Source organism: Athene noctua, chromosome 27 (assembly GCF_965140245.1).
Source record: "Athene noctua chromosome 27, bAthNoc1.hap1.1, whole genome shotgun sequence".
Taxonomy (NCBI): domain Eukaryota; kingdom Metazoa; phylum Chordata; class Aves; order Strigiformes; family Strigidae; genus Athene; species Athene noctua.
Genome location: NC_134063.1, coordinates 4,570,870 through 4,586,022, shown reverse-complemented (window position 1 = coordinate 4,586,022; position 15,153 = coordinate 4,570,870). Strand labels below are relative to the sequence as shown.

The 15,153-nt window shown below is 45.7% G+C and overlaps 1 protein-coding gene across 1 annotated transcript in view; it reads right to left on the bottom strand.

Moving 5' to 3' along the window:
* LOC141970846 (fibrillin-2-like) overlaps positions 1-15,153 on the bottom strand; it is a 109,762-nt gene that overhangs the window by 59,742 nt on the left and 34,867 nt on the right. The window contains exons 6-7 of the mRNA XM_074927738.1: positions 3,772-3,969; positions 2,267-2,392 (exon numbers count right to left, since the gene is read on the bottom strand). Of these exons, the coding sequence (XP_074783839.1) occupies positions 2,267-2,392; positions 3,772-3,969 (324 nt within the window). The remainder of the gene's footprint in view (positions 1-2,266; positions 2,393-3,771; positions 3,970-15,153) is intronic.

Here is a 15,153-nt window from a genome sequence, read left to right as displayed (position 1 = left end):
GGTTACAGCAGAGACTTGGAGAGGAATGAAAGGGAAGTGGAGTTCCTGAAGGCCAGCTAGGTGGGACACAGCCACACCAGCACAACAAACAGGTTTTATCCCTAAAATGGCAAACACAGGCCAGCAGGGTTTCATTACGGTATGTGGGAAAGAGCTTTAACAACCAAGGCAAGAAAAGTTTAATGCTCTTTTCCTTTTCATTTGCCAGATGTTTGGAAAATACAACAAATGTTTATTCCCCTACTTCCGAGAGGTGCAGCCTGCCTAGCAAGGTATGCATCAGGCCCATGAGAACTGCTGCAGAATGCCTGGGGAGAGCGTGTCCTTCCTATCTGCACACCTCAGAGACATGCCAAGCAGTGATACAGGAGGTGCTGAGACTGGACCTAAGGAACTGGGGCCAGACTCTCATGAAGAGGGCTCAGACTGGTGGCACTGTGAATGTTCAACATACTGACTGTGCCCCATCCTGCCTGCGCTCCACGCTTCCCTACAGAAGTGTGTGTCTTACAGCATGGACCAAGACATTGCTTCTCACTACCTAGGTGAGTCCTGAATTTAACTAAGTAATACAGTGGACTGACTTATCCTGAGTCCAAGAGCAAGGAGCAGTTCTAGAGGGTCCCAGAAGCAGGCAGAGTGCTGCCTTAACTACCACAACTAGTCATAACACCGTTAAATGTTTATTACCCCAAATGAAAGTAGTCCTCCAGGCTGAGGATCAGGTATTTGGCCATTTCTAAACAACTCCGTTAACCACCTGGTAAGTATTTCCCTTGAAAATGGCAGAGCTCTCTGCATCATCTTACCAGACCCTGTTGAGCTGCTGAGACTGATCCTTTCCATTTCCCGCAGCCCTGACTCCAGCCATGGGGGTCCGAGTGCCGACACTGCAGATCAGCTTGCCCACATGTTCAGAGCAGAGCTGCACCTGCACACCAGGGCAAAGCATCTGGGTCCTTTACTGATGTGTCTTTAGAAAGTAGTTAATACTTAAACTCCTCCAACTTCTGGGCTGAAGAAGAGGAAAAGAGTAGTTTCTGCAAAGTTCCCTTCCATCAGGTTGGGAATTTCTGCAGAGAGTTTGAAAGTTGACTGCACTCCCCAGGCTGCCCACAGTCAGGTTTTAGAGCATCCCAAACTGTAAAGCACGAACCATGCTGCTGAAGCACTGTATCATACCCAAGAGATGCCGAGGCTGAAAAGGTCACACCCATTTACAGCTCAGTTGAAGATGAGCAAAGGTGCATCCTACAAAGTCACCAGAAAGACAGGAAAACCAGGCAGAGCAGACAGCCCTGGGTTGGCGGGGAGGTATGCTTCCCCTGGGGGGCTGGGACAGCACCAGGCCACTTGCTCCAAGGAGGGATGCTCACAGGCATGCTGCTGACTGGCATTTCATGTCTCTAATACCACATTTGCATTTGTGCCTGCTTTGTACTCAAGGACAAGGTTCAGGTTCTGGACAACCTGTCAGTTTGGAAAGATGTCACTAAATCAGTGAAGCAACACTGCATTAACTTGTTCCGTACCCACATCTCACGGAATCAGATCTTCTGCAGTGCGCTGAGAACCATGATGTTATTTCTGGTTGTCTTATTCCATCACCATCCCAGCTAGTCAGACTCCACCTGCTTTGCCTTCCTTCCAGTTATGCTATTGAACTAGAGGTAACAAGTTGTAAGCTGCAAAAAGATAAATTTCAAGCGGATATAACTAAAATACTCCTCACCATGACAGTGGTGCAACCCTGGGAGAAGAGCCCCAAAAGAAAAGGCTTTGAGTTTTCAAAACTTGATCAGACTGAGCAGCCTGATATAACTTTGAAGCTGGTTCCGATTTAAGCAGAGATCTAAAGCCCTCCAGAGGTCCCTTCTGCTCAATGAGTCTGTTGCCATTAAAATATTTTTCAGAAAACACCTGCATGAAAAAACCCTCTTTCTAGTTGAAGAGCAGATCAGAAGATCAGACCAGCTCTAGTCCTCATTTCCTTGCCTTGGACTCTGGGAAGCAGATCAACAGACCAGAAATTAATTTTGCAGTACATTTTCTAACATGCCTCGATGCTTGCAGTACTCCCTCCTAGCTGGAAGCCAGGATCAAGGCTGGCATAGGAGCTCTTTCACATCTCTACTCTGCCAGCCTTGGAGATGCCCTGTGAGCAGAGAGATTCTCACATTTTTAAATGCCCTTGTGCTCTCAGAGCGTATCTGGGAACCCAGCACTGAGCCATCTGGTGAAGCTGTGCACGAGTCTGCAATCTTACCTTCACATCTGTGGCTGGTCTCGCTCTGCTTGTGTCCTGCAGGGCACTTGCACTCGTAAGAACCCACCGTGTTGATGCAGTTACCACCTTGACAGAGGCCAGGAATGGCTTGACATTCATCCACATCTACAGGACGAAGAGCAAAGGTGTTAGAAAGCACAGCCATTGCAAGCGCTGAAGGTTCAACCCCAGCATGGTGGGGGTGCTATGAGAAAGAAGCAGCTTTGCTCCAAGCAGGTGGATTTACATGTCATAATGGAATTACCCATCAGAGAACATTAGAGATAAGGTGAAGGACAGAAAATGGACATAAAGATATTGCTGGATTATCTATGCAAGGAGACAAAAGTAGAGTAATGTTTTCCAAAGCAAATATCAATGTGTCTACCACCACGTGGTTTGTTCCAGGCTGGTAGCTGAGTTGGGGAGGAGAATTGGTTTGGTGGGATGTTCTCCTGCAGCCTTCAGAGAGCAACATCTGCTGCAGGGAAGAGAGGAGAACCTACGGACTGTAAGGTTTTGCTCTTCAGCCCCATCCCTGGAAGGCTCATCCTGCAGCCGTGCTCTCACCGGTGAACTGTGCTTTCCAAAGCACCTCAGAAGGCCTCAGGAATTGCTGTCAGAACCAGTATGCTCACGTGATGCAGATATGCATACACCAGTTCTGCTCTGAGTAACAGTGATTTACAAATCTATTAAATTGGCCAAGCTCTCCTGAATAGATTTGGCCCAATAGACCAGAGTTCTCCTCTTCAGCCTCTCCAGTTTTATCCTACAGACACTGACCAGCGTGGGATTTGGACTGTAATTCTGGCTTTTGATCATGGCAGGTAAAGACTGAAATGAGTTGCAGATGCAGAAAGGAATTCATGCAACTCTAAATGGAGCCCCCTGCAACCCACCCCTAGGGAGAAGCAATGGCAGCTCCAGGACGGCTGCCAGTAGGATCTGCTGACGGGAGCTCAGTGGACCATTCTGCTATTTTTGCCTGGGTGTCCCAGACATTGACTGCAACCTCTAAGTGTGTGATTTATGTATATTGTAACTGCCTGTGTGATCATGAAGGAGTCGTGGCTTCTGTTTTGAACCAATCATACAATTTACAGAGCACCAGCCCCCTGACCCAAGCGTGGATCATGTTGCAGAGCTGGGGCAGAAGGTCCAACAACAGCAGCAGCACAACAGAATGAGGGTATAGGGAAGGCTGTAACTTAGTTTTAAACCTGGAGAAACACTAGCCTGACTCACTACATCTTGTGGGATGAGGAAGTCACCTGAGAACCACAGTATGGCCAGAATCATTAACTGAGGGAAGTTGATCCTGGATGATGCCATGGGACCCAAGGTCCACGGTGATGCTCTGTGACATACAGTGATGGATTTAGCAAAGTTTACACCGAGAACTGTTCTCTGTATTGGAGCTCCTGGCAGGCATTCATCACTCGCCCTTTCAGTTCACATGAGGATGGACAAAGGAACGTCCTTTAGATGTTCATGGCGTTTACCTTGGCAGGCTCCAGTGCGAATGTTGGGAATGAAGCCTCGGCGGCAGGGGTGAGGTTGGGCAGGACACATCTCACATGGGTGACCCCAGGCCCGTCCAATGGTGGCACAACACATGGTCTTGGTGCAGACGATCCCACTGAGCTGTCCCTGGCACATCTGGTTATTTACTTGGCTAAAGCAGGGACCAGTACGATAGTCTGAAGAAGAACAATAACATCTACAGGTTAGATCAAGACACAAACACAAGGTTTTCTGTCTAACAGAGTGCCTATTCCCCTTCCTACCAACACAGCCATTCAGGTGCAAAGTCAAGAAGTTCGGGGGAAAAAAAAAAAAAAAAAAAGATCTGCAATCATGAAAAGAACAAAAATTTAAGACCAAGCTGGAGACCAGTACTGGAGGTGGTGACCTCTCTGATATATGTTTCATGTGATCATCTAGAGGTTCTCCAAGCAGCTCTTCCTTCTTCTCCCTCAGGCTCATCCCATCAACTATATTTATTCTATGCCTTGAGTCACTCCCTTTAAGTACTGCCCCTAGAATGAACTCAAAATATGAAGTTAGACAAAGGGGCAATTTAGGGGCTGCAAGTTCACCTGTTCTATGGAACTTCTGGGGTGAGGAAAGCAATCAAACTTAATTTTAGTTAGGGGCGAAGATGCATATGGAGATGACGTGGGACAAGCATCTCTCATGGACAGCCTTAGGGCCTGACAGCTCCTGTAAGGTGGAGATAGAGGATAGTGATGTCTTGCTGTCAGATCACTTCTACTCGGCTTGCAGAGTGAGAGTCCTAGATCTCACCCACAAAACAGTCTGGGAGAGAACTCCCAAACCTTTTCCCCATGATGTCTGCAAAGGGATTTCTATGCTCTCTGACAGTCTCTGTAAAGGCAACCTCCTGCAGTAACACACGTCATTGTGATTAATTTCTTTGGTTTAAGTCTTAAAGGTCCCCTGGCAATTTTAACTGAATCTTTAAAACCCAGATGCTGCAGAAACAACCAGCCTGTTTCCCATTCCCAACAAGGATCCTCCTATCCCTTAAAACCAACGAGATTTTGGAGGGCTTGCTTGCACTAAGGAATGTGGTTTTGCCACTGTCTGGGCTCTCATGACCCTTGATTAGGGATATTAGCACAGCAGGCATTCATCAGGAAACAAAATTCTTAAACAAGAGATTTTTTCCTTCTACTGGGAATAGATGATTGCATGTAAGTGTTTGATCTGCGGCTGGAAAAAGGACCTTTAACCATGTTATTGTCAGACCAGAAAATTCCACATTAACTGTCTAAGGAAGTTAGGTGTTGGTCAAATAGCTGTTATTTCAGATAGTCTGGCTGAGATTTGCTTGGGGAATTTTGATGTTGGAGTGCCCAGTAATTAGTAATTGACTGTGAACCCAAATCCCTGCATCAGTACCCAGATTAGCTCACAGCTGTCTTCGTGGTGAAACATTTGGATTTGACATGTGAAGCAACAAAAAAACTTGTGTGGAGGGTGGTTATACCTAAATCATGAGCCACGGGCAGCACTGGCACCCACATCTAAAGATTAATAGTTCTGTTTCCAGAAAAGTCTTAGTATGATATAGACACTCAACAAAGCAAAGCTCCGTTTCTTGGCCTGCAAATTCTCAGATATAAGTCTTTCCACACATGATCTTTGCAATCAATTCCCTTCTATTTAAATCCTGACACACATGTGCAAAGAATAAAAAGCAAGAAAAAAAAAAATTAAATAGATGGTTTGAGTCAGAAAGCTTTCTCCCATAGGGTATGTTGGCATGACAGCCACATTGGCAGAACCTACATTTGCATGAAGCCATGACAGAGTGCCTTTATCCTGGGCTGTAAAAGATCATCTGGAAATGCTGGTTATTTCTGCGGGCTTTAGACTGTCAGTGCCTGTGCTGATCTGCCTTCCTCAGGTCCTGTGGCTTGTGCTGAGTGAAAACTGTGTGGGGTTCATCTGTGTTATGTGTCCCCACCCGGCATCAGGGTAAGCATAAGCTCCGTAGAAACCACACATTAAATCCTCCTCTGTCTCTAGGAAAGGATCAATTAGCACAGTAATTGCTTATTTTCAGCTTAATGCTCACTCTGATTTGTATTTCTGGAGCAGTTGGGAGCAGAGTCATACTCAAACACTCATGCTGATAGAAGTGTCAAAAGAAGTTTGGTCTGTGGATGTCACTGAGAGGTCACAGCAAGAAGAACTTCACACACAAAAAAAAGAGAGCAATGATTTTTGAAGTTACATTGGTGTAAAGGTGATACAATCTCATAAAAATGCCTTTGTTTGGAAATTAGAACAGAAATATATACTGTGTTTGCAATGGTGAGTTACCAAATAATTATCTTCTTTTTTTTTTGACCCAAATTTTAACAAGATACCAAAGCACATGGTCCTTATTAATGTCTCCTGCCATGCCAAGTTTAATGCTTTAGTTTGTTCTACTTTATTCCTAGAAAAGAAATAAACAAAAACTGAGTTGTTTTCTCACCCCTTGTCTTTTTTTTAAAAAAAAACCTGAAAGGCTCTTGCTCAAATTTTCAGCCATGAGAAAAAGACCAAGGAGAACTCTTTATACCCACCCCAGTGAACAACTTAAAATTTCTCAACAATCACACCTAAAGAACTATGCAAGAAATCGCTTTGTGATCCTATTTCAATGGAGTGATCAACTCTGTAAAGGCAAAAAAGCTCACAGACTCTGCTAAAGTATTAGGAGACAAATAATTAAGAAAAGAGAGAGAGCATCATCACTAAGCTCAGTTTAACTAATCCTAAGGGCTGCTTACAGGCCTAGCCCCCAACTCGGAAAGCAGCTAGCAGAACTGGGAAAAAAATCCGAAAAGGGCAACAAGGATGATTAAAGGTGTGGAAGGGTTTATATATGAGGAAGAGCTGCACTGGTCAGCAGTCCTCAGTCAGAAAAAGAAACATCTGGAGGAAGACGTGGTAGCAGGGGACAAAAATCATGAGTGGCCAGAGGAGGAGCAGGTTATTCACTTGCAGAGCCAGGACTGGGAGGTATCATGGACAGATAAGAAGCGGTGCTGCCTCAAAATAAATTGAGGAAAAGTGGTTCTTCAGGCAACATACAAGTGAAGGGGAATTCTAAGTGAAGATGTTGTGAATTGTCGAAGACTGTGAGCTGCGGGTGCCTGGGAAAGTCTTACAGAGGATGATTGTATAGGATTGCCCTGTTCCTATGCTGTTCCCCAAACATTAGCTTATAGACACCACCAGAGCTTTGAGATACAAACTCGTCTCATCCAGGGGACCCTCAATCCACCCTCATACCACTTCATAACCTCCCAGGCAGTTACACTTTGGAGCTGTTTTTGGTTCAGTATTGTCCTGCAGCATCACTGCAGGTGGAGTGTTCGGTGGCTGTGACTAGGTGGGCTGAGGCTCTCTTTGAATGTGGCAGTGCCTGTGAGCTTACGGTGACCTATCGCACATTTGTGATATTCTGAAGGCTTGTTAACTCTAGGATAACGCAGAAACACCTAATAAATAGAGCTTGCTTTCCCCTTTTCCTAGTCAAAAGGAGCATGGAGAAGAACACGCAGCTGATGTCATTGTGGTGTGTCCCTACGAAGGGCTCTGACTGAGATCTCAGAATTGTAGAACCCAAAACTGAGGCACGGCAGCGCTGTACAGAGAGGAAAGGGGTAAACTTACACCTCCCACATCATCTTGCTGACGCATTGCCACAAGAATTCCTTGAGACTGATAATGAAAGCGCAATTGTAAGGAGAACACCCCCCTTTAAAAAAATAATTGACAAAAATAGATTTTCATATGTAGATGACTTCTCTGGAGGGAATGAAGCCAAGGAAATTAGAGTCTGGAGTCCAGAAAGCCTGGCTGCATTCCAGCTCCCATCTGTTGCTAATTTTAATGGTCAAATTATTAAATTTTTAATGAGGCACCAATCAAATTTTATTAAGGAAATATGCATGCTTAGGAGATGTCTAAAGCCCTTTTACAATCTATGTATGGGATCCCATCTTCCAGGAACCCTGTTGCAGGTAGTTGTCCTTCAGAAGTCTGGTCTTTGCTGGTACATTTCTTGGAAAAACAGAGACGAGGTGGCTTCCTCGCTGAAAGCTGAGTTTTCTTCCTGTTCCCTCTTTCAAGCTTACTCAGCCTTTACAATAACTGTCCAGTGGTAGGATATGGATGAGTTCCACCTTTCCATCTGCAGGTAAGGTTCTCATTAAAGTGACTGCAAGAAATACCAGATCAAGGCTTATTTTGGGAGCAGTCAGAATCCTTTCACCTCTACAGAAGAGACTTCTAACACAGCAGGGCCATGCAAATCTGGAACTTTACCAATCACCTGTGGCTGCAAAAAAAACGTCAGCTCACTGCCTGACTTAACCTCTCCAAATACAGTTCTGCAAGCAGTAAACACACAGCAGAGGACCGACATCAGCTTCTCTCCCAGCATCTATCATCAGCCTCATCCATGCACTGATCTCATTTTTCTTTCCTGCCCTACTAAATGCAAAGTGGACTGTGCTCAGCACATTCAGTCTGTAGAATTCTTATCGCCGTAGAGTTAGATTAGGTTACTATTCATGCCTACTTGTCTTGAGCAGGCAGCAAGGAGAGTGAGCGCTCAAATTGCAAAAGGCACCATGGAATCAGAGTTGAAGTGTCAATGTGTTTGCATTAACCACAAGAAATCTGACTCCTTGCTATGCTCTTTTGTTTTCAGACCCTCGCCTCCCCCCACGTATGGCTTTGAAGCACCCTCTAACCTGAACTAGGGACTTCTGCAGATGCTGCAGAGCCATGTTGGGGCTACAACGAGTCTTACCTACTCCATCCTGCAGCCAACACAGGCCCCAGATGTCCTCAGAAGAGGAAGCGTAACAGGAATAGACCTCATTCCCAGTTTCCATGTTTGGCTGGTTGTCATGGAGATCGTTAGGAACCCCTATAGCTAATGAATGGTCATTCCTGACAATTCCAAGCCGCAAACCCTTGGGGAGTTAATGGTGGGATCCATGCCATTACACATGCTCTTACGCTGAGCCACGCTATTCCACTTGCAAGCAGCTTTCTGAAAATATCCCTTTAGACATTTTTAACTTTCCTAATTAGTGTGTCTAGGAGAAACGCTTCACGGTTGCTGCGGACATCTGCCTTCACCCACGTGCTGCATGGAGTCCTGTTGGAAGGGGTGGGACATGAAAGTGCTTTAAGCGAGTTCAAGTACTCCTCGTTCAGCCAAACCAGCACACAAAACCTTGTGGCTTCCCAATTTCCAGCACTTGGGGTGCTGTGCTGACCAGGGAAGCTGCCCTGGCTTTGCTTACCCTACTTAACCCAAGTTCACCTTGCCAGAACCTGTCTCACCCCCTACAAGAGGTAATAAAGAATGATGCACTGCTCTTTGCCAGCCATGGCTATAATTTATGACAGAAATGCAGCTTGGACTCATTAAAAAAGAATAATCAGTTTCAGACTATTTAAAATTACCACTCCGAGGCTATCAAACATTTATGTACAACAGTTGGAAGGCACCATCTCTATTGCTCAGTTTCCCCAATGCTAAATGAAAACAATGGAAATCTTTTGTAGGGAATGTTTCCCCGGGACATACAGCATAACTCAATGCCATTATTTTTCAGGGAAATGTTCATTTCAGTAACTCAGACTGATTCCTTTGAAGGAGATCTCAGACTGAACATTTCCATAAACAAGGGCGTTTTTCAAATGTTTTGTAACACCTGAATTGAAACGGTATCTGAACCTGAAATATTTACAACTTCATTTCATCTAATTTAAATTGCTGCTTTGCTGTAGGGAGAAAAAAAAAAAAACCAAAAAACAAAAAACCACCAACCCAAAACGCATTTAAAATTAACATTTTACTCCCTTTTAACTGGTTCTTACAGTCCCTTTGGGAAAATTGGTAGTTTTTGACCAAAAAAAACCCAAAAAAACCTTTGGAGAAGTATTTTGTTTGAAAATTTTCACAAGAAAAAAAGATAGCTTCCTCCACTTCTATAACATCTATCTACCCAGCAGGGTGTCACCGAGTAAATTAATGCTTTCAGTGGGAATTCATATCCCTGGGTAAAGATGTAAAAGCAGAAACAGTTGCACTACTTTCCTTGCTATTTAAAACACAGTCCTAGAAACACGGACATGCCTAACTCCAGCCGTGTAAGCGGATCTGTGGCGTCCAGGCTAAAAGGAAGGTGAAGGGACTGAAGAGCTCTCCTCTGCATTCCCACCCCGTTGTTCAGCCTGCCATTTCTCTGGCACCATTTGGCTGGAAACCCCTCATGGGACAGGCTATGGGCTGGGTGAATTCCTTCTTTACAAAATAAATAAATAGAGCAGCGAGAAAGAAGAAATTTTTCTTTGCTAAAAATCAAATTCCTTCTCATAATAAACAATGCTTTCGCTGAAGGCTTTTTTTCTTAAAACAGTAAGGACAAACGTTGCCTGTAAGTAATCCCTGGGGAGCTCCAGACCTCGCTGGGATGAGGTCACTACAACACATGCCCCAGGCTTTGGCAGCCTTCCACGCTGCTCTCTAAAAGCTCCAGCAACCGAGTACAGGAGAGTAAGGGGAGCGGATACCAAGCCCGATATCAATTTTTCTATTTTCGATGAATGATTTCCATCAGCAGGAAGCTTGGTTCCCCAGGCCACAGGAGCACAGCTTTGCAATTCTTTCTGTCTGTAACCTTCTGGGTTTTTGGAGCAAGATAAATAGGCAGCTCTGGGAGCGAGCGAGAGTCGATGCAACCAAGGCAAGGCACTAATCTGGCAGATCCCGCGGCAAACTTCTGCCCAAAAAGATCCTCACACAAACTCTGGCTGCTTGTGATGGGGGTGTTCCCTAAAGAGCCCACAGAGAAAGCTGGCTCTGCCCTCTGGGACCTGCTGGGAGAGCTGATAACTTCCAAATTAAATGCTTAATGGAGCAAGTCATGCCCTCCTCATAGAGAGACCATGAACATATGGGAAAGAACACAAGGGAACGGCATCCAAAAGCCACCAGCCAACCAACCAAGTGCAAGGAGCCAACCCCAAACCCCGTGATTATTTTTTGGTTGCACTAAATGTGAACGCAGAGGTTTTTACAACGCCGGTCCTAGGTCTCGGCACACAAGGCAACTCTGAATATCTGCTAAGCCTCTCAGGCTGTCGATACGTGACAGCTTTGGTGGGAGGGGGGATGGGGGATGCAGGGAGAACAGCATGAGGGTCTCCGTAAAGGGCTCCTTTCTCATGGAATACTTTCTCCACCTAGTCATTTCCTTACCTCATACAAACACAGCCACATTCCTGATGTTTAACTGTTTGGACTTTTGCAGAAAAGAAAAAGCTGGCTGAGGCAGTTTATAAGGCCAGACATTCCAAGTGCTGAAAAAACATATTCAAAGGAAATAGTAAAGGGAGAACTTTTTTAAGTTTTCCTGTCCTATTTTTACAGTTTCCTGTGAAAGTCTTAGCCTGATGAAACCTGAGATAGAGCTCCACGCACAACCCTCCTCCAAGGGCTCTCTGCTGCAGCAGCATCTGAGGCACAAAGCACACACAACATGGGGCCAGCAGTTCCAGCAGTTGTGGAAGTGTCTGGGAGAGCTGGAGCAGGGAGCTGACACTGCCACACTGTGTCCTCCATCCTGGAAGAGACCACGGAGTCCAAATGCTCTGGGCTGTTGATTCACTGCCTGGTCAGGTCGTGCAGAGATGGAGGTGTGGGAGCGGAGGTGCTGGGGGTGGCATAGGGGTTTGATAGCTCCAGACTCCTTCCCACGCACACGCTTGCCCCAGGTGGAAGCCCTGCACCTCTCAGGCTCCTTTGGCAGAGATCATGGTTATGGGCAGGCTCCTGGATACCAGGAGAAAGAGTATATGGAGGTGGTGGCTGGGCTGTGGCTGAATTTGGGGGGATTCCTCCGGGGCAACTGATGGTGTGTTCCTTACAGCAGTGGGTAAGGGAAGGAGAAATTTGTGTCTGCCAGGTCGGAAGCATTTTTAGGCAGAGGGTTTATGGACTTTGCCCACCTTCCTTTGGGGACAATGAGCTGGGAGGAAGTGATGGCAAGGACACGACTGAGCAAGGACTTCCAAACAATGTGGTTGGTTTTACAGGTCTTGACTGATTGTTGTAATGATACTGTGCATGAGCTGCAGTCATCTTCATCTGTCTGTTGCTGCGTTCAGCAAAGGATTTGTATTTCAAAGTGGCAATGCAATGCAATGCTTGTACTAGGCAGAGCAAGGCATTCTTTGGAAGAGGCTTATCCACGCCTAAAGTATCTTGAAATGGAAAGAATTATCAGACATGACCAAGCAGACACAAATAACATGCTATTAGATTCTTCTCAGACTGAATTAATGAAAGTGCTAATGCTGTGCTCTCCTTAGCAGAATACACTCTAGCAAGCTTCATCTTTGCATTCAATGGGCCACAAATGGGGTATGTGGACCCTGCTTGGCTGGACAGGCTGGAGCGGCTGTGCCACCATGACCTGAGTGCCCATCGCTAGGCCCAAGGGCCTTGAGCAGATGTAGCCCAAGCAAAGCCTCTCCTGCCAGTCTGCGTTCCTTCTCCTCCATCTTCATGGGCTCGCAGAGAACAGAGAGTTGATGCACAACCCTAGGTTGGTATCAGTGCACGGGAACTGCAACCGTTCATGCATCTACCTCCAAACATGCTCCACTGAGCTTGTGGCTGTGATGGGATGTTCCATGGCACTCCTCACAGTCAGCTGGCAGAGGGCTGCTTACAGCCCTCACAGAGAGTCTCCAGATTTGGGTGAAATGTGAAAACAGGCGTTTATCTTCACACCACTTTTCTGCCCCAAGGATCAGCAGGTTCAACAACGTCGGGATACTGTTGCTTATGGACACCCCTCCCCACAGTGGGAATGAGAGAGAGCCACGTGTCACCGCATCCAAAAGCAATGCGGGGTCAGAGGATAAGGCAGTCACCTTCCTGCCCAACCCAGAGCAGGGGATGAGGTGCCAGCTGCAGAGACAAGAAGGTCCCAACCCGAGACAGTCCAGCCTCCTCTGCTCACTCAGCCTCAGATGTTCCTGAGTTTCTTAGTGGCAACGCAATGCCTTGCCTTTGGACAAGGGCCACTCTTTGCAAAGACCCTCTTTGCCGTTACTTGGACCTTTGCCAAATTTTACCTGTTCAGGCTGAAAGAGATTTGTACCCAGGATAAGGAGTTTTGGAAAATTCCAGTCAGTACATTCCTGTCAGATTTAAAGATCAGTCTTGGGAATGCTGTTTCCATGAAGGTCTCTAGAGGAAATTAACTCTGATTCCAGAGGCCGGTTCCCATTGTGTGCAGGGAACTGGCCTCTGAGCCACATGCTGAACACCAAGCAGCAAACGAAGGTATTAAGTAGCTGTGCTTTGGGAGTGCTTCCCACCCTCTGGCAGGGGAAAAGTAGTATGTGATTGTCTCATTAAAGATTGTACTATAAAGCCCATGGGCATGCAGAAAAATTATATGTGCAGGATGCGTCTACGTCCCGCCAGTACTCCCAGCAGACTATGCCTGGCTTTCTGCAGAGATCAGAGGGAAATGTGGTTTCACAGAACTATAATTATTTTATCGAGTAGACCTGTCTGCAAGAGGAAAATGGCAACCTACAATTGACTACAGAGTTGAATTCCACTCATGGCGAAGTTTCTGCCAGACCTTTCTGCATAAATACAGGCAAGTTATAGCAGTAGATGTCAGAAGTCTTTGGGCTACAGTTGATTACCAAAACGCTTTTTCTACCATAACATAGAGAAATTGGAGCTTATGCCTCACCTTTGTAGGCAGGCTGAGGAGTAGGAACTCCGTCACATTTCTCAGCTATGAGTTCTGCTTTGTGTCTTAACATCTGGATTAGCAGAGCACTAGGAAAAGTCAGCTGAACGCCTGGTTTCTAATGAGGATGAGATATCTCTTTGTAAACACAGTTTTTCATTAAAAAAGCTCATCTGGGGGGGAAAAAAAGTCCTAACCACTGCCAATATCATTCTTCCATTAGATTTTTGGTCGAAGTAATTTCAAGCTTAATCTGGAATTGATAGGAAGAAGTGTCGAGTGTCCAGCAAACTCGTGTCTCAGCTGTGTACGACACTCACAGCACCCCGATGGCTTTGAGTGGGCACGGCAGAAAGGAGCTGCCATAGCCACTGCTTCCCCTTGCCTTTTTCCTACCCCAGAGAACTGAAACCCAAGAAATGAATAAGAGTTCATGACATCCTGGAACAGCCTTGCACCTCAGGGGATGCGTGTGGAGGCCAAGACAAAGCAAATTTCAGTTTGGTCTCAGGAGCAACATCCCAGTCCGTGGTCCTGGGATCTCTCCATTCCTCTGGGACTGGTGCTGTGTGTCGTTCTTCTTTCAGAAGAGCAGCTGGACTGAGGCTCAGTTTCACAATGTACATGGCCCTCAGGCACAGGCAGAGGTTGTATGGAGGAGATGTTTTTGAAAACATGATATTCATCCCCAGAACAGAAATTCTACAGGGCAGCTCAAATTAATGAATTTAACTTCATCTGAAATGCAAAGGCTGAGATTAAAAGACCTTTCCAAGTTAACTCATATCACTGAATTCCCATGAACCATTTGTGGTCCCTTTCTTGATAGCATGATATAGGTTCTCTCATGCCTAGCCTCGGGGGGCATTTCCAGCTAAAGGTATGAAATATGTACATCCCTCCGGATTACTTCACTAGGAGCAGCCCTGCAGAAGTTCAGGACTCTGACCTGAGTAGACAGGAGTGAGTAAAAGGACAAAATTACTGTCGGCTGCTTCCCGCTATGGTTTTGCATGCACAGACACATCCTGTGTGGCTGCTTCTTTTCTCCTAAGCCTCCAAATTAGACTGAAAATTTCTGGGAAAAAGAATCATTATGAAGAGGAAACAGAAAAGCTGAGACAAAGCCACTCTTAATAACTCTTCTCAGGAGGGGGGTTGGAGAAGCCTTACAAGTAAGTATAATGGGGTATTCTGCAATATTCCCACCATCTGGAAATCTGAGTGGATTAAAGTGCAGTTTATGCCGAGACACTCGCTAGCATCCATCTGTATGGTACAAGATGGTGTTTGGGATCACGTATTCTGTTTATATATGGCATGGGGTGTCTGTCACTAGAAAAGTTACAGCTGGAGGGAACACCAGAGATCATTTTGGATTTCTTTTTCCCTAGACAAGACTGACTACCAGAATTAGACCTAACCAATATTTGCATAACTTGTTCTTAATAACCTACAGATATGAAAATCCACAGCCTCCTCAGGCACTTCTAGTGCTTAAATATTTCAGGACGATGGATGAGTGGCAGTTAGACTGGTAGAAATTAAATGAAATTATGA